Genomic DNA, 18,913 nt, shown 5'->3' with positions numbered 1-18,913 from the left:
AATAGTACCCTCTTTAATTTTCCCAGTGTGTCCCAGTGTAGATGATTAATTACACTGTCATTGTGAGGCACTCATAGAATTCTGGCTTAGAGATTTACCTCCCCAGTCACGTGCCTTTCACACTGTTCTTGTGCTTTCACTCGAGTGCAGCTGCTGAGCCAGGCTGAGGACTGATGCTGAATTACAGCTGCTTCCAGGAAGATGCTTAGTGGGTGGCAATCCTCCCTCTATAGGCAGACAAAGGGGGCTCGGAAACAGGGAGCAGGCGAGGGCCAGGACAGGCTCAAGGCCAGAGAGAAGGCAGACCTGGGCCTGTTTCAGAATCAGTCACTTGGTGAAGGTGGAAGGAGACAAAAGAGAGGCAGAAGTCTGAGACGGGATGGGGCAGATTGAGATGACACCTGGGAATGTTAAGACAGGGGCTTGGAGGAGTCTATAAGCTAGTAATCATTCGTTTAACATGCTTTATAGAGCATTAGGCACAACAGCACATGCGGATAGATACAACCGTTTGGAGGATGCTGAAAGAAAACAGGACTCGACATAGTAAGAAGGAAAGAGAAGATGGAATGGGTAAAACTAAGACCTTATAGCCAGGGACTTTGGTGGAGTGATGGTGAAGAAATTAGGAACTCACAGGTTAAAACACAGTGTGCCTCAACAAGAAAACAATTTGTGGTCCGTGTCTCTCTTTTTATGTAGCCGTCAACTTCGAAGTGCTATAGCCAGAGTCCCAAGAAGGTTCCAGCCCCTCGGACACCCCAGAGTCAGCCCTTCCGTAGGCCCTGAGCTCCTCAGGCTGGCTCTGGTTCCAGTGTGTACCTTGGACCACACCCTCTTCTCGTCTGGGAGGTGGGGTAGGCTCTCAGCCCTCAGGTCCAGTTGGGGGAGCAGCAGGAGCAGGAGGGCTGGGGTCCTCCAACTGCACGTCATGCAGGTGCACTGTGGGTGTAGTGGGGTCTTTGCCCACGCCTTGGTTTGGGTCAGCCTGGTCGGGGTGGTGCCTGCGCACATGCTTGACCACCTGGAATTTCTGCTTGGCCTTGTAGCTGCAGAGGCGGCAGAAGAAGGGGTGGCGGTCAGTGTGGGTGAGGGCGTGATGGCGCAGGCCGGCAGCCCAGCGGAAAGCACGGTGGCACACATTGCACACGTAAGGTTTGGCCTCGCTGTGCTTGCGGAGGTGGGTGCGTAGCAGGAAGCGCGTCTTGAAGGCCTTGCCACACTGCTCACACATGAAGGCCCGTGCTTCCCGATGCCGTGTCTCCTGATGCACGCGCAGTGCGTCAGCTCGGTTGGTGCAGTACTCACACTCGGGACACTGGTATGGCTTCAGTCCTGGAGGACAGGGCAAGGACAGGGAACAAATCACCACTGAAGGGGGTGGAACAAGGTTCAGTGGACCATAAGAGTCATTGTGATTCTGGGGCATAAAAAACACAAGCAGCAAGCTGACTAATGACCTTATCTTTGGAATGTTCCATTCCTGTCTGACATTTCTGTGCCCTTCTCCCAACACAACCCTTGTATACAGTGGGTGCTCAATGGATGCTGCTAACTAACTGGACCCCTAAGTAGCCACCTGGTAGCAATGAATCCTTAAATATGACAGGATTTCCACATAGGGAATTCAAACCCCTGTTGGTCACGGGGTACTTGAAATTTGGGAATCCATTTAAATACAACTCCTTGTTCAACTCAAGAAGTAAAAGAAGATGCTTGAGGGAAGATGTAGAGGCAAAAGAAGCGGCATTCACAGATGCAGAAGGCCCTGAAATGCATCTGGTCAATCCTTTACTGGGGGGACCAGAGGCGATAATCACAGACACACGATCATCAACCCTTTCCTGAGAACCCATAGGTCGTGGACCCCACGCCCAAGAGAAAAAAAGGACAAGTTAAAACAGGTGAACCCTCCACTTTCTCCTCCTTACTCCTGATAGTTGCATCATGTCTGTGTAGGAACCAGACAGACCTGCTAGTCACTCACGTTTGAGTTGGGGGGTTCTCAATGGGAGATGGGTGACTTTGTGCCACAATTGCCCAGGAAGTTTTTGCAATGAACACGTGGCCAGACCCTCAGGTTCACCTCTCTTCTGATTCTGATAGGTCTTCAGTGGGGTGGGAAGCTATTCTGGCCAGTCAGCCCACCCACTGCCTTCAGTGTGAAAACCGAGGTGCACCCTGAATCTGAGTCAGCACCGACAGCACCTCAGAGAGACTGGGTGTGCCAGGGAACAGGGGGATCCCTTGGGCCTGTCAGAACCACGCAGACTCACCTGTGTGCTTGGTCATGTGGTACTTGAGCTGGTTGACCCACTTGCACTTGTAGCCACAGTCGGGACACAGATACTTCCGTTCCTCCTTGTGGATCCGCATGTGGTACTGCAGGAGGGAATAGCAAAGAGTATCCCCAGAAAACAGGCACCCCTTGCTACTCACTGGATGTGGAAATAGGGCAAGTAGGCAGAGAAACATTGGCAGATAATCCCATTCACTGCTCCGATCCTATCCATACTCCTGTTACCAGGCAGGTCCCCCAGTCTGGTCACTTTGACACAAACCTAACCCATTTGGCCTACCCCTATGTTTGCCCTGACTATCTCAGCTCTGCTACATATTAGCTGTGTCTATGGATGACTTCTCAGTTTATTAATCCGTAAAATGGGAAGTAGTAAAAGTAACTATATCTCATATTTTTGAAAAGATTAAAATTACAGTGCCCAGCATACAGTAAGTGCTCAATAAATGTTAGCTGTTGTTATCATCCAGATTATATCCCAAACATATTACATGCTTTATCACATGCCAAGCATATATTATGGAATTTTATCTTCGCAACAACCCTGTGAAGTATTATCCTTTTTTTACAGATGAGGAATCTGAGGCTTGGAGAAGTTAAGGAACTTGACTAAGGTCACAGAGCTAATCTTTGGAAGAGTCAGGATTAGAGAGCCCGAGGCAGTCTAACTCCACAGCCTGCACTCCTTCCATCCCCGGCCCCCACAGCCCTGACCTTACCTTGAGGCGAGAGGGGTCAGCACAGGCGTAGGGGCAGAGGTGACAGCGGTAGGGCTTCTCCCCGGTGTGGATGCGGCTGTGCCAGGTGATCTTCTGCCGGTTCTTGGTGCTGTAAGCACAGTCGGTGCACTTGTAGAGCCGGGTGCCCCCGTGCCCTTTCACATGGTGATCTAGCACCAGCTGATGGCGGCATGCAAATTCACAAAAGGGGCAGCGCAGAGGCGGCTGGCCAGCATCGCCATCCCCGTCTGAGGCTGCTGCCGCCGCTGAGGTCTCCTCGTGCTGCTCCAAGTAGTGCTTCACCAGGCCCACCCGCTCCCGGGCAGCAAAGTCACAGAGCTGGCAGCGGTGGCTGAAATGCTGCTGCCTCCGGTGCTCATCCAGCGCTGGCCGGCTGGGGAAGGCCTCCTGGCAGGCCCCACACTCGAGCCGTGGGTGCTGTTTACGGGTGTGTCCCCGCAGGCTGGCAGGGCTGGGGCACAGCAGCCCACAACGGGAGCAGTGCAGGGGGCCCTCAGTGGCCTCTGCGGGAGAGCCCGGGACTGGGGGTGTCGGCTCAGGATGCCGGCGCAGAGCATGCTGCTTGAGTGCTGTCTCCGAGCTGAACTGGGCCTCACACTGGGGGCAGGCAAAGGCTGGGGTGCCCTGGTGGCAGCTGTTGACATGGCGAGTGATGTCGTGGCGAAGGTAGCCGCTGTAGTCACAGAGTGGACAGAAGTGGGTGGGTGTCTTGTCGTGTACCCTCAGCCGGTGCAAGCGCAGTTTTGAGTTGGTACCAAATGTCTGGGGACAGGAGCTGCAGGGGATGCGGCCGACACCTGTGTGTCGGGACTGGTGAGCCTCCAATCGGTACCGTCTGGTGGTGGAAAAGTCACAGAAAGGGCACTGATGCGGCTTCACGCCCTCGTGCTTGAGCCGCCGGTGCTGCTGTAGGCACCGGCTCTGTTTGCAGGTGAAGCCACAGTCCGCACACTGAAGAGGGGGCCGGGGGCCGCGGGCTGGGGCTATAGTGGGGTGCCTCCGCTTCTGGTGCAGCCTCAAGGCAGCAGCAGCAGGAGTGGTGAATGGGCAGAGGCCACAGTGCAGCTCTCCAGGCTGCTCAAGGGGGCATCCCCGGGTCTGGTGAGTCCTCAGAGCCCGCTCCTGCTGGCAGCTAAAGGGACATGTGGGGCAGGAGAAGCGAGCACCCTTCTGCTTTGGAACCAGAGCTGTGTCCCCATCACCAGGGCTGCACGCTGTACGCCCATTGCTTAGGGGAGCGGAGTCCCCATTGCTCAGCGGGGACACAACAGGCTGGGTCCGGCAGGCCCCTCGCTTTCCTCCCCCACCACGTCCCCCGCGGCAGCCTTCTGCCACATGGGAGGTAATGGAGGAGAGCCGAGAACAGAGGAACGGGCATGAGTTGCAGTGAAACTTGCCCTGCTCAAAGTGGAACTTCTCAGGGGTCTCTGTGGATGAGCAGTTTCCTGCAGGAGGGACGGCCGAGCCAGAGAGTGTGGCCAGGGGCTCCTCTATTTCTTCTGGCTCCCTAGGAAGCTCAGAAGAAGCATCTTTGGGGAGCGCCAGCTCTACTTCTAATGGTGCAGGTAGGAGCTTCCCACCTTCTGCATCCTCTGAGGCCTGGGTGCCCGGGGGCAGAGGATGCAGAGGGATGGGTGAATCTGGTCTGGGCAAACCCTTGTTCTTTCTGAGCAGAACAGGGCACTTCTTCAGCAGGTGGGTGCTGAGGCCACGCTGTTGCTTGAAGCTAGCCCCACACTCAGGGCACAGCAGGGGCTCCCGGCGGCCCTGGCACCCAGTCCTGGAGTGCAGACTCAGGGCCTTCTCCCGGCGGGTGATGAAAGGGCAGTGTGGGCAGCGGAAAGCCCGCCCCTCGCCCTGTATCACTACCATCTGAACCCGCCCCTCCAGCACCAGTGCCTCTGCCTGCTCTTTGTCCCGCCTCCTTAGGGCCTTGAGTAATGACTCCGACTCAGGGAACTGGGGCAGGGGTGCTGTCTCAGTGGGTGGAGTTGCCTTGAAGGTTCCCACCCAGCTGTTAGGGGGCTCCTCTGAGGAATGAGGATTTCTGGGGGTCTCAGGGCCTGGCTTTTCCAGAACGGGCTCCTCTTCAGCACCCAAAGCAGAAGTCCCAGCACCTTCAAAGGTAGACAGCTCTGTCAAAGTTCCACCTGGCTGTTCCAGTCTCAGGGGCCCTGAGGGATCCAGGGGCCTGAACTCCACAGGGGCTGTTTCAGTGATCTCCTCAAGCGGTGGCTCTGCCACAGGCTCCAGCTCTACCCCCAGGGCCTCCAGGTGCAGTGTGCAGCCGCCCTCATCTACCTCTGCTGGACTGGGGCTGCCAACCAGGTCATCCCCCTGGGGAACCTCACTGCCATCCTGTCTCCTGGCACTGTCCTCCTCACTGGTCTCCTGCAGGGCCTGGTCCAAGCTGGGGTCCACCACAGCCCCGGGGTCATGGTCTGGCTCCTCAGGCTGGGCAGACAGTTGGCTTGAGGGCTCTGAGTCTCCTGGGGGTGTCGGGCACTGCCTGGCCCCCTCGGGGTCCTGGCTGGCATAGCGGAGCTGCCAGACCTGGTCCCCAGGCACATAGCCATGGGCCTTGCGCTTGTGGAAGAAGAGGGTGGTGTTGCTGAAGGTGCAGTAGTCGCAGAGGGCGCAGCGGAACTCACGGAGGCGAGTGTGCTTGCAGTTCTCGTGGCTCAGCAGGGCCTGCTTGTGGCGGCTCTGGTAGCTGCAGTAGCGGCAGGGGTAGAGGGGGGCTGGCGTGCCGGGGTGGTGTTGGGAGGCCATGTGCTTCTGCAGCTCGTACTTGCGCTTGCAAACAAAGGCACACACCTCACACATCAGGGACTTGCCCTGGTGCCGCAGCTTGTGGCTGCTCAGCTGATCAGCCCGGTGGCAGCGGTAGGAGCACTGGTTGCACTGGTATCTGTGAGAAGGAGAGGCCACAATTATAACTGAATCATAACAACTAACAGTCATTAAAGAAACACGATGCGCCAGGCTGTACCCTCAGCATTATACGTGCATGATCTGATTTAGTCTTCTTTGCCACTATAATATGAAATAGGTATCCATTTTACAAGTGAGGAGAGGGCCAGGCTGGGTGGCATAGTGGTTAAGTTCGCGCGCTCCACTTTGGCAGCCCAAGGGGTTTGCAGGTTCGGATCCCGGGGGCTGACCTACGTACCACTTATTAAGCCATGCTGTGGCAGGAGTCCCACATATAAAGTAGAGGAAGATGGGCATGGATGTTAGCCCAGGGCCAATCTTCCTCAGCAAAAAGAGAAGGATCGGCAACAGATGTTAGCTCAGGGCTAATCTTCCTCACACACACACAAAAAAAGTGAGGCGACTAAGGCATAGAAGTTAATACCTTGCCTAAGATTACAAAGCAAGTGAAGGGCAGAGAGTCTAGCTTCAGCTTGTGTTCTAATCCCTGCTCTATATTGCTTCCAAAAGGGAAGATATCATGAATCAGCATCCCCTGTGGGCTTCTAAGGCAGGTTTTTGTGCCTAATACCCATTCTCCCAGGGAGGCACGAAAACTAATGGGAAACCTCCTAGCCAGCTGTGCCAACAGATCAGAGGGGAACTTGCCTAAATCTGGAAGTGGCCAGGACTGGGGCCACCAATATAGTCCATCTAGTTTCCCAGGACTGGACTCTGAGAACTCAAGTGACACGTTAGTCTCTAAGCCCATACGCTGGGTCTGTCCTCTCTTCCCTGAGCCAGAGAGCCCTCACCACGCAGACTGGGCTACAGGCCCAGAGGCCAGCTCCAGGCAATGGAGCTGAGATGACAGGAGCAGAGAGGGGCGTTAGGAAGAGTCTCTCGGGAGCCAGAACAACAGGGCCAGAAGTTGAATTCAAGAAGACGCTCTAGCTCAGCATCAAGGTCTTGGGATGGGGACGGCGGCACGCGGGCGCTCATACCTGAGGTCCCCCGCGTGTTTCCGCATGTGCACATTGAGGTAGTGCTTCCACTTGGTGACGTAGCCACACTCGGTGCACATGTAATCCTTGGCGTTGGAGTGGGTCAGCATGTGCTTGGACAGGTAGCTCACGTCTCGGCATGTGAAGTCACACAGCTCACACTTGTGAGGTTTCTCGCCTTATGTGGGGATGGGGTGGGGTGGGGATGAGAGGGGAGAGAACAAAGGTCAGACACAGATCGAGTGAGCAGACCATTCTCCCCAGCACGCTTGCTTTGAGGCCAAGGAGCAAAAGCTTTGTGTGCTACCTGACGTGCTCATCGCAGCAATGCTGCTTCACAGCCCTCTCAGACAGCTACCCCCGTGCTCCCCTGCTCCGACGTCAGTGAGGATGGGAGGAAAGGGAAGACCCAGCTTTTCAAAAGTAGCTTTCAAGTCCACTCTCGATTTGTTATACAACTTGTTGGCCCTAATGGCCAACTGCTCCACTTAGCCCAATTCCTTCCAGTTTTGTGGAAGAAAAGGAGAAAAATAATAGGCAATACAACATAGTGGTTAAGAACTCTGACCCTGGAGTCCAACACAGTGATAAAGGTTAATAGCCAGCACTTATGTAGTGCTCACCACATGTCAGACACCTTTCCGAGCACTTGAGAAACGCCTCCTCTTACCGAATCCTCACAACAGCCCCATGAGGCAGGTATTACGTTACCTCATTCTACAGAGGAAGAGGCAGAGGCACAGAGACATCACAGAGCAATAGCTAATGGTGGCTGAAATCCCAGCCTACTACTATGTGGCCTTGGGCAGGTCATTTAACCCTCTAAGTCTCAGTTTCCCTGTCTCCAAAAAGGGGGCAACAAAAATACCGGCCTCCCATGGTCGATATGAAGATTAAATGAGATGTCCACAAGTCCTCAGGGTGCCCAGCGAGAACTCAAGGACAAGCTGTCTGTGTAGTTGGTCAAGACTGGGCACTAAGAGGCTGAGGGCCCCAGTCTTTCAGGACCCTCCCCTGTCATCCCTGCCCACCCACTCGGCCCCTTTCCTTACAGTGAAAGGAAGCAACATGGCGTCTGGCTCTGGTTCTGATACTAGCTGTGTGGTCCTGAAACAGACCATTCAACTTTTCAGAGTTTCTCATCTTTACCTGCCTTCCTTACAAGATTGTTATTATGGATTAGATGAGATAATATTTATGAAAGAACTCTGTTAACTATAAAGCACTATACAGATGTTAAGGTTTTGGGAAAGGCCTCAGAAAAATGAGATCTTGTGGCTAAAGCATGTATAGAAATGAACTGTTCAATGGGAACAACAGCTTTGCCCTAAGCTGCCTAAAAACTGTCCTCCCAACCTGGAGTCTTTGATGAGACTTTTTTTTTAAATTATACATTTTATTTATTTTTTTTGTGAGGAAGATCAGCCCTGAGCTAACATCCGATGCCAATCCTCCTCTTTTTGCTGAGGAAGATTGGCCCTGGGCTAACATCTGTGCCCATCTTCCTCTACTTTATATGGGACGCTGCCACAGCATGGCTTGACAAGTGGTGCGTCGGTGTGTGCCCGGGATCCGAACCTGTGAAACCCGGGCCACTGAAGCGGAGCGTGTGAACTTAACCGCTGCGCCACCGGGCCGGCCCCTGATGAGACTTTTTAATGTCTTGTCAATCTACTGATGCTTTCACAGAGATCAAATGGGATGCTGTTGGAAGCATCAGGAGGCCTGATTTGGTTGTCACTCAAAGCGTCCGTAATGCTGGTAACCAATTAAGAGTCTGAGTTAAAACACTGCAATTTCCAGGCTGCTAGACGTGATTTGTGTTTCAGTGTCGTGGCTGCCAAGGCTATAACGTGTATGGATGGCTCAGTCTCCTGGCCCCCTGTCTCTCACAGCACATCCCAAAACTTGAAGTGCAAAAGAAGGTATCTGTCCTGGTCTGGGTTTCTTTGCTTTAACAGGCTGGGTGTTGACCTGCCCAAGCCTGCCTAGGCGTGGACAGAACTGGAAGGGCCTTAAGGGTGAGGCACAATGCATAGTGGTTAGAGCATGGGCTCTGAATCCGACTGCCTGGATTCAAATCCCAGTGTGACCACTTTAGTAGCGAGTGACACTCAATTTAAGGCTCATTTGTAAACTACAAATACTAGGTTTATCTCAAGGAATACTAGATTGAATGAGACAATGTGCGCGAAGCCCTCCATGTGTCTGGCACACGGTGAAAGCTCCCGTCTGCCATCCTCCTCCTCACTGTTCCGTCACTGTAGGGATGGAAGGCATCTCACCGGTATGCAGCAGCATGTGGCGGATGAGCACCCTCTTGTGGGCAGTGGCAAAGCTGCACTCAGGGCACTGGTGGATCTTCTCATGAGCGTGCATCTTGCCCACGTGGTCCTGGTAGGCCACCGGGTTAAAGGTGGCAAAGGGGCAGAAGGTGCAGCGCAGCTCTTCACTGCCAGGGTGGCCCTGCTTCTTGTGTTTGCGGAACAGGTGCTTGTTGGAGCAGGCGAAGTCACAGTGGGGGCAGTGGAAGGCATAGTGGCTCTTGTGGTGGGCCTCCATGGCTTCGGCTGTGGCAAAGAGCATGGGGCACGAGTGATGGCGGCACTCCACAGCCCGCACCCCGTGCATCTCCTTCAGGTGCTTCACAAAGGCCTTGCGGTCGGGCGCTGCGTAGCTGCAGCCCTCCTGGAAGCAGCGAAGGGGCAACGGCTCTGCCGCAGCCGCTGCTGTGTGGCTCTTGAGGTGCTCCTTCAGGGCCTGGCTGAGGCGGAATTCCTCGCGGCAGACGGGACAGGCGTAGGTGTCTGAGTAGAAGTTGGAGATGTCCTCGTGCATGCTGGCCATGTGGCGGTTAAGCGCGTTCCTCTCCACCGCACTGTAGTGGCACAGGGGGCAGCGGTGGGCCTTCTGGCCCAGCTCCCGCAGCAGGTGGGTCTTGAGCTTGCTCTTACTGGTGAAGAACTTCTGGCAGTTGGGGCACTGGAGGCTGGGGTCTGGGAAGTGGAGATGTAGGTGCTCCACCAGATGGGTCCGCTTCTTAAAGCAGCGCTTACATTCTGGACACATGTGGGTCTTGAAGAGGGACTCGGTGCCAGAAGCCACATCCCCTGGGAGAGGGAAAGGCAGAAAGGGTTGAGAGCGAGATTCTTTGACAGGTCAAGATCTGGCCAGATAATGGGAGAACCACAATTTGCCCAGACACGAACATCCTGTGGCCTTTCCCCTTTCTCTCCAGGAAACCAAACAATAGCATCTCAAACACTGTAGTCTCAAAGAAGAGATGAGAAATTCAAGTATTTAGAGAAACCAAATCATAAGGACTTCTCAGATCTTTCTGTGGCCTGTCTTAAGTGCTTCACCCAGCCACTCACTATTCCTGAGCCTTTGTCTAGAGTTGCTTGAAAGAACAATCCGGATGGAACATTCCTTTTTTTTTTTTTTTTTTTGGTGAGGAAGATTGGCCCTGAGCTAACATCTGTCAATCCTCCTCTTTTTGCTGAGGAAGACTGGCCGTGGGCTAACATCCATGCCCATCTTCCTCCACTTTATATGGGATGCCACCACAGTATGGCCTGCCAAGTGGTGCGTCAGTGTGCGCCCAGGATCTGAACTGGCAAACTCCGGGCCGCCACAGCGGAGCGCGCTCACTTAACCGCTTGCGCCACTGGGCCAGCCCCTGCATGGAACATTCTTTTTATTTTTTTTTGTGAGGAAGATTAGACCTGAGATAACATCTGATGCCAATTCTCCTCTTTTTTGCTGAAGAAGGTTGGCCCTGAGCTAACATCTGTACCTATCTTCCTCTACTTTATATGGGATGCCACCACAGCATGGCTTGACAAGCAGTGCATTGGTCCGTGTCCAGGCTCTGAAGCTGCGAACCCCAGGCCGCTGAAGCAGAGCACACGAACTTAACCGCTACGCCACTGGGTCGGCCCCTGGATGGAACATTCTTACGCTTCCTGTCCTTATTCATGGGGGTAGGCAGAAGGAGCAGCAGGGTTGGTTGGAAGGGAAAGAACCCCACAGGGAGTGAGCAGAAGGGAAGAGAAGAAGGTAAAGTGCTCCCACTTCCAAACACTGGCTCACTGCATTCTAGATCAGAGAGAGCCGGTAATACATACAATCAGATCTTTCCTACTCCCCTGACAGTAAATCTGCTCCCTGTGGGATGCGTTTCAAATGTTATTCTATTGAGTTTGGAAACTGGGAAGCAAGGATTCAGAAAAAAATCTTTGGGGGCTCAATGCCAGACAAGACGGGCTGCAGAGCATCAATAACCTCTGGCCTCTTTCTACTATATCACCCTCTCCTTCCCTGCAAAAGAGCTTTCTGCCTGAGGAAAACCAGCCCAGGAGAGCAAACTCCATTACCTCTCCTCTGTGTTACTAAAGTCTTTACTCATGTATTGTTGTCCCACTAGACATATCAAAGTGGAATGTTAAGAACCAAAGGATCTGGGGCCGGCCCCGTGGCTTAGCGGTTAAGTGCGCGCGCTCCACTGCTGGCGGCCCGGGTTTGGATCCCGGGCGCGCACCGACGCACCGCTTCTCCGGCCATGCTGAGGCCGCGTCCCACATACAGCAACTAGAAGGATATGCAGCAATGACATACAATTATCTACTGGGGCTTTGGGGGGAATAAATAAATAAATAAAATCTTAAAAAAAAAAAAAGAACCAAAGGATCTGAACCAAAGCTCAGAAAAACCAAACTCTAGAGCCTCAATGCCAGGCTCTCCACCATCCATTCCTCCCCACTGAGAGGTTCAAGCCTAATCATGTCATTACCTTCCAACTGCTGAGCCCCCTGGCCTTTCTCCAGGGCTTTCTGGGAGTCCTTCAGGGTGCCACTCTCCTCTTCTTCCTCTATGTCCTCCTCTTCAGCTGACTCCTGCCCGGGCAAGGGCATACCTGCTTCCTCCAAAGGCTCTCCCCCTCCCGGGGGCAGTTTGGGAGCTGGAGACACAGAAAACTTGATGAAGTCTACAGCAGCCAGTGACAGCACTGAATGCTTGACTCTTCCTCTTCCTGGCTGGCAGAATCACTCCCTTCCCATTTAGCATAAGGGAATCTGGGTTCTAAGTATATAAATTTATTCCCACTCAAGACAGGGATAGGAAGACCAGCTAGGAAGATCAGTGATGCTCCAGCACAAAGTAAATCAAACCTCAGGTAACACCATGCCCAGACCCCTTGAAGGTAAGAGCTACGAGGTCACTGTAGTGGGGGTCGGAGGCTGAGAGGTGGAGAACGGGTAGACTGCACTTCCCTGGCTCAGGTCTCCAGGTCTAATGGCTGGTGGCTCAGTGCAGGTGAACATACCCTGACCTCTAAACTGTGCTACTGAGAAATCCAACTCAGCAATTCAGGGTCACACCCTATCCCCTTCTATGTGTCTAACGAGTTGCCTCGGTAAGGCAAAGACATATGACTATTTCCCAGGAGAGAGGGGTCTTCTCTCTGGCAACAGAGCACAGATGAGTCTGAGCAAGCCAAATTCTCATCACAATCCTGGCCTCTCCTGGCCTGGTTTCTCTACTTCCTCCTGCTCCTCTACTTACCACATGCCCTTTTTTTCAGACCAAGAGGAGTAAGAATCAGTGAAGCACCAACCCCCTTGAAGGTTTCTTTTTAAAATAACTCCAGCTTCTCCTGCCCAATCTCACTTGCTCTAAAAGGGAGTCTATAGGTATTCTACCAGTGGCTACAGCCACTGATAGGCATTTTAGCTTTTGCCCTCAGAAAGTTCTGAAATGGATCAGAAGAGAATACTGGTTAAGTAACTTTAAGGCCGCAGGGCAGCCAAAGTCAAATTTCACTCATTGTCATAGACAAAGACATCCTCTTTGTCCCATATATTCTGACTCGTTCGAGGTTTCTAGATACCTTCCCATGTCAGCCAATAATTCTGTCCTCCTAAGCCACTATTCTGGATTCTCTTGTATAGAAACAACTGCCTCTCCTATAAAACCGACTGTGGTGGCATTCCAGGCAGGGTACTGCAGGGCACTTGGCCTCATACCTGGCAGCAGCCCTTGGGACGGAAGACTCTGAACGGCAGACAGTTCGCCCTGTGTCCTGGCCCCATGGCTCCGCTGATGCTGCCGGAAGAGTTTGACGTTGGAGCCCGTGAAGCTGCAATGGCTGCAGTGGAAAGGGTAATGGGCCTGCCGGTGCAGCTCCATGCCCTGCTGGCTCCCGAAGAGCAGGGGGCAGCCCCGGAAAGAACAGGGCACAGGAACCACTCCGTGGGTCTGCCTCAGGTGCTGCTGCAGGCCCTTGCGATCTTCAGCAGAGAACACACAGCCAGACTCGGGGCAGGAGAAGGTGTCAGGAATGCCCCGGTGAATCTTGAAGTGGCTCTTCAGGGCCTGGGGTTGGGCAAACTCCTCTCTACACACAGGGCATGGCAGGGGGCTATCTGGTGGGCTCTGGCCCTGCAGAGGGGCAGGGAGAGCGAGGTTGCTAGGGGGCAGCTCTACAGAGCACAGGGGGCTAGAGAGGCCCTGCACAGGCTGTATAAGGGTCTCAGTGCACTGGTGCAGGGCGAGCAGAGTGGGCTCTGCGAAGCTCTGCTCACAGCGCTCACAGAAGTACACCTCCACCACCTTTACCAGGACACCTGCAGGCAGAGGACCGACAGAGAGAGGCACAGAATCAGATGGAATGAGACTCACAGGAGTTAGTTACTAGTAGAAAATGGGGGTGAATCTTTTCATATTAGGGGAGTGAAGATGGACTTTAAGTCTGGTTCTACGCCTGGACCGTAAGCCCCATCAGGTGAGGGACAGTCTAGCGTGCACATGTGCTTAGATTCCCAGTATCTAACACAATACTGGGCACAAGGTAGGTACTAAATAAATATTTGTTAAATGAAGCATAACCAAACCCAGAAAGCATTAAGAAAAGGCAATATATTTTGCCCAAATTAAAAATAAGAAACTTCCAAAAGAAGAAAATGACAGTCTGGGGATAATATCTGCAATATAAATGACAAGGTGTTACTTTCATATTCTGTAAAGAGATTTTCAAAGGCACAATAATTCGTAAAATGGAGAAATCCCGTTCATAATAATCACTGCCATTTCTTAAGTAATGGGCAGGACTCTCATAAAGAAAGACTTAGGGGCCGGCCCTGTGGCTTGGTGGTTAAGTGCGCGCGCTGCGATGCTGGTGGCCCGGGTTCGGATCCCGGGTGCGCATCGAGGCACCACTTCTCTGTTCATCCTGAGGCCGAGTCCCACATACAGCAACTAGAAGGATGTGCAGCTACGACACACAACTATCCACTGGGGCTTTGGGGGGAAAAAATAAAATAAACAAAATCTTAAAAAAAAAAAAGACTTAGGAGACACTCTCCTGGTCCTCCAACTGCCCTCTGAGAAGAGGGACCTGGGATCCTATGAGGTTAGGGCCAGTAGGCTTGTCAATGGTGGAGCCATGACTCAAGCCCAGGTTTGTCCTGTTTGTATATTTTGGTCCAGTTCATGGTATTTCAGAGCACGGATAAATCAGAATGAAATTTTGCCCTCACTGATGGACATATGGGTTGTTTCTAACCATTACAAATAACATCCTCCATTATATCCTCATTCCTGTATCCTTGTGCACGTGTGTGAGTCTTTCTACAGGATAGATCCCTAGAAGTGGAATTACTGGGTAAGAGTATGCATATTTTAAAATCTGTTATATAGAGAAATTGACTTTTAAAAGATTATGCTAGGGTCGGCCCTGTGACTTAGCGGCTAAGTGCGTGCGCTCCGCTACTGGCAGCCCGGGTTCGGACCCTGGGCACGCACCGACGCACTGCTTCTCCAGCCATGCTGAGGCCGTGTCCCACATGCAGCAACTAGAAGGATGTGCAGCTATGACATACAACTATCTACTGGGGCTTTGAGGGAGAAAAGTAAAAATAAAATTAACAAAATAAAGATTATGCTAATTCATACTCTCCATAAGCTATAAGATAGTGTCTATTTCCCCACAGCCTCACCAACACTAGGTACTATAAAAAACGTTTAATTTTTGCCAAAGTTGAGAAACAAAAATGGCATCTCATAGTTATTATTATTTTTTTTTTTATAATTTTACTTATTTATTTATTTTCCCCCAAAACCCCAATAGATAGCTGTATGTCATAGCTGCACATCCTTCTAGTTGCTGCATGTGGGACGCGGCCTCAGCATGGCCGGAGAAGCGGTGCGTCGGTGCGCGCCCGGGATCTGAACCCAGGCTGCCAGCAGCAGAGCGCGCGCACTTAACTGCTAAGCCACGGGGCCGGCCCATCTCATAGTTATTTTTTTTTTTTTATAATTTTTATTTATTTAATTTTTTCCCCCAAAGCCCCCGTAGATAGTTGCATGTCACAGCTGCACATCCTTCTAGTTGCTGTATGTGGGACGCGGCCTCAGCATGGCCAGAGAAGCGGTGCGTCGGTGCACGGCCGGGATCCAAACCCGGGCCGCCAGCAGCGGAGCGCGCGCACTTAACCGCCAAGCCATGGGGCCGGCCCATCATAGTTATTTTTAACTGGAATTTGTGTGTTAGTGAGATTAAGAATCCTTATGGTTATTGACTATTTTTATTTTTTCTTTAGTGAACTGCATGTACATTTCTTTTTCCCTTTTTTCAAAAAATACTGTTTCTTTTTCTTATGGTGGAGCTCTTTGAATTTTAAGGATGTTAACTCTTTCTTATATATTGCAAATATTTTTCCCAGGTTCTCTCTTCCTTTATTATTTCTTTCATCACATATAAGTTTAGAAATATTATATGATCGAATTAACAAATCTTTTCCAGTATTCTTTGTACACTGCCAAGGGAAGTTGTGACAACCGTGGGTGAAGGATGGCAGTTAAAAAACAGGGAAGTCACCTAAAAATAAGAAGTTGTAGCTATGACAAGAATAAAGGGGAGAATCTTTCTTCTAGTATAAATACAAATGCTCAACTCCCACTCTTAAAATATGCCTTGGATGAGTTAAGTATGTTATACACAAGAAACTAGGGCAGGGAAATACCAGATTACTTCTGGGAAGCCCTGCCAAGCCCAGGGGAGCGGAGAGAGGCTGGGCCTTTTGCCTAATTCCTGGCTGCAGTTCCTGGGTGGGAAGGTCAATATGGAAGAAAGAGTCTCTGAGGACTATAGGAGTAAGGAGTGGGCAGAGGTGGCAGAAAGGTCTTCCCTTCTGGATTACCGCCTAGCAGATGTGAAGCCCTCGCAGGGACAGGCTGCCAAGAGCTTGGTACAAGATTGTGCACCACCTCGCCAACGTTCAGTCAACATTCACCAACTGCAAATCAAATTACACATCTCTAAGGATAAAAATAGGATGCTATCTTGTGTTCTCATCATATTTACATAGAAGGAGAAAAAATAGCACAGACAAAACCTCAGGGCTGCTTGTCCCACTGGCCTGCTAGCATCTGTGTTTGTACCTGGGGTCTCTCCAGGAGCACCTGGGGACAGGTTTCCAGCTACTGCTTCTACAATGATCTCCATGTTCCCCGTGTCCTCTTCAGTTGCTGTGGCTTCTACCAGCAGGCAGCCTGGGTCAGCAGGCAAAACTCTGGGGTTCCCAGAAGGACAGGGGCTCTGGACAGACTCCAGAAGTCCACGGCTTGAGAGAGGTGGGGGGATCAGCAACAGCTCAGAGCACAGTCCATCCATCTCCCCAGTGCTGTTGGCTGGCTGTGAGTCCAACACAGGGTCTGTCATCACCACCACCTTGTGTGCTGTGGCCTCTTACGTGCTGATAAACCAACCAGAAGAGAAACCAAACAAAACAGAATTAGACCTGTCACTTTCTTCCCAGTTGGTGCAGATGCACAGCCCAGTGCCTGCCCACTTGGGCATTTCCCTGCATGGCAGCATGCCACACCTAGTTAACCTAGAAGTTTTCTTTTTATAACAATGTTTACAACAAAAAGTATAAAAATGATAACAGGGGTCAACATTAGAAGAGAGCTAAAAACAAGTTTCGGCCAATATATTAATGACTGCAGGTTATGTTTCTTAGGGCTAAGTAACCTTGGTCAAATCATTAAGCAATCTGGGTCTCAGTTTTCTTATCTGCAACAAAACTGGGATCTCAGAGGTCCCTTCGCCTCTTAACGTTTTATGATTTTACTATTCCTTAGCATGGATATAAGGCCCTTTCTCTATGATCCAGCCCCTGCTGACCTCTCCAGACTCATCTTCCACTTCTCCCCTCAACAATCTCTGAACCAGTCATACCAATGATTTGCTGTTCTCCAGACTTATTACATTCTCTTTTGCTTCCATCCTCTTTCTGTCTCTCTTCTCATCTGCTTAACCAACTCCTAACTATCCTTTAAGAATCTGCACAAATGTCACTTCCACTATGGAGGCTTCCCGATGCCGTTCACCTAAGTTACTCTCTCTCTCTCTCTGGGGCCGAATCTCGTACATAGCTCTAGTGGAAACTGCGTCCCACTGCACTCTTGTTTACCTATCAGTCCCTCTCCTGAGACCTGGAGCTTTCTGAGTGGAGTTTACTGACATTATTCCTTCCCTGAACACAAACCACCAAGAATCTATGCAATTAGACAAATGAGATTCCAGCTAAGAACTGTAGACACGGAGATACATCAGAGTAAAGCTAGGTTTCTACCAAGATACCAAACCAGTGGTTCCTTCCACATACAGTAACACACGTGCAGAAATCTGAAACTCATTGACTATGGCCTCATACTGAACACTGGAACACACTTGAGAAATGAATGCTAACTAGATTGCATGTCCTGTCATATATGGCTAAAATTAGTTTAAGCTGAATAATTAGTAATGAATAAGAATGACAGTAACTAGTTCATGAAATTGACTCATGGAGGTCAAGTTGGGGCCTGGGGCTAGGAAATCAGGTTGCAGGCGAGAATCCTGCAACTTAAAATCTCGGATCACGGGGATTCAGAAGGTGGCGGGGTCAAAGGATTGTCTGGAAACCGCAGCCTCCACTTACCGAGTATTATCGCTGCTCTGGAAAATCGGCCATATGTGGCCTCAGGGGGCAGCCAAGGAGGACGCGGTAAGGAGGTCTCGATTGAGAACCTTCAGCCGCTGGAAAGAGAAGAAATGAGTTTATCTTTGGGGCAGGAACATTGAGGAAGAGAAAGGGCAAATTAAGTCAGAGAGAAGGCCTGGGGAAAGAATGAGACCCGGCCTGGGGACCAAGGCACTCGGGTCTCCACCCTTTCGGACTCACCGCGTGGCCTCCGGCAGATGCAGTCACCTCGCTTCTCTGGGCCTCAGTTTCCCTATCTGTAAAGTGGAGGCGATGACAGCGTCCAGATCGTTGGGCGGGAGCGGGAATCACAAGATACGGCGAATGGGAAAGGCGTTTTGTAACCTGCAAGGCTTGGGACGGAGCATCGTCATGATTACGGTCCTGAGGAGAGGCAGCGGGTAACCGGGCGGGGTCCAGACCCCTGGCGCGGCCGAGGCACCGGGCGGCTGAGGCGAAGCGCCGGGCCCGGCTCGGCAGCGTGCTCCCTTCAGCACCTCCTCCCGAGGGTTCCGCCGCCCAGGCCCACCCTCACCTGGGGCTCGAGAAACTTTGCCCCCAGCCCGCTCCGCCCGCACTCCCTGCTAGTTCCCGCCCCGCAGCGGCTCACTCACCTCCCGGCCCAGGGCCAGCGGGAGCCGCATCTCTATGGTCGCCCAGCAGCTGGAGCGGCCTCCCGGGACGCTTTTGTGCGACCGCCTCCGGCCCAGCCGCCTCTAGGGCGCCGGGCGCATGGAGGCCGCTCTCTCTTCCTCTTGGAGGCTGGCGGAGTACTCTATGGTTTTCTCTGTCGTTTTTCACCCGCGAAGCCCAGGGTGTGCCATAGAGAGTTGTGGAGCAGAGTGGCACGGCCCCCCCTTGGTGGGTGTGGCGGGAAGTAGAGGAAAGAACTCGGGGGCGGGGCCGAGCGGCGCTTCCCTCAAGTGCTGA

General features: G+C 52.1%; 1 protein-coding gene across 1 annotated transcript; it reads right to left on the bottom strand.

Moving 5' to 3' along the window:
- Positions 1-450: 450 nt before the first annotated feature.
- Positions 451-18,735, bottom strand: ZNF142 (zinc finger protein 142). Its single transcript, XM_087424826.1, has 11 exons — positions 18,598-18,735; positions 18,185-18,336; positions 17,942-18,039; positions 16,398-16,711; positions 12,983-13,582; positions 11,749-11,916; positions 9,242-10,066; positions 6,957-7,134; positions 3,019-5,950; positions 2,277-2,382; positions 451-1,335 (listed from the first exon to the last, which is right to left on the bottom strand). The coding sequence occupies exons 4-11, from the start codon at positions 16,675-16,677 to the stop codon at positions 866-868; spliced, it is 5,559 nt and encodes a 1,852-aa protein (XP_087280952.1). The 5' UTR covers positions 16,678-16,711; positions 17,942-18,039; positions 18,185-18,336; positions 18,598-18,735; the 3' UTR covers positions 451-865.
- Positions 18,736-18,913: the final 178 nt, after the last annotated feature.

Source organism: Ceratotherium simum, chromosome 37 (genome assembly GCF_057802395.1).
Source record: "Ceratotherium simum simum isolate JZ-2026a chromosome 37, ASM5780239v1, whole genome shotgun sequence".
Lineage (NCBI taxonomy): Eukaryota > Metazoa > Chordata > Mammalia > Perissodactyla > Rhinocerotidae > Ceratotherium > Ceratotherium simum.
Note: the sequence above shows the minus strand (reverse complement) of the source record. Positions and strands in the feature narration are given on the sequence as shown.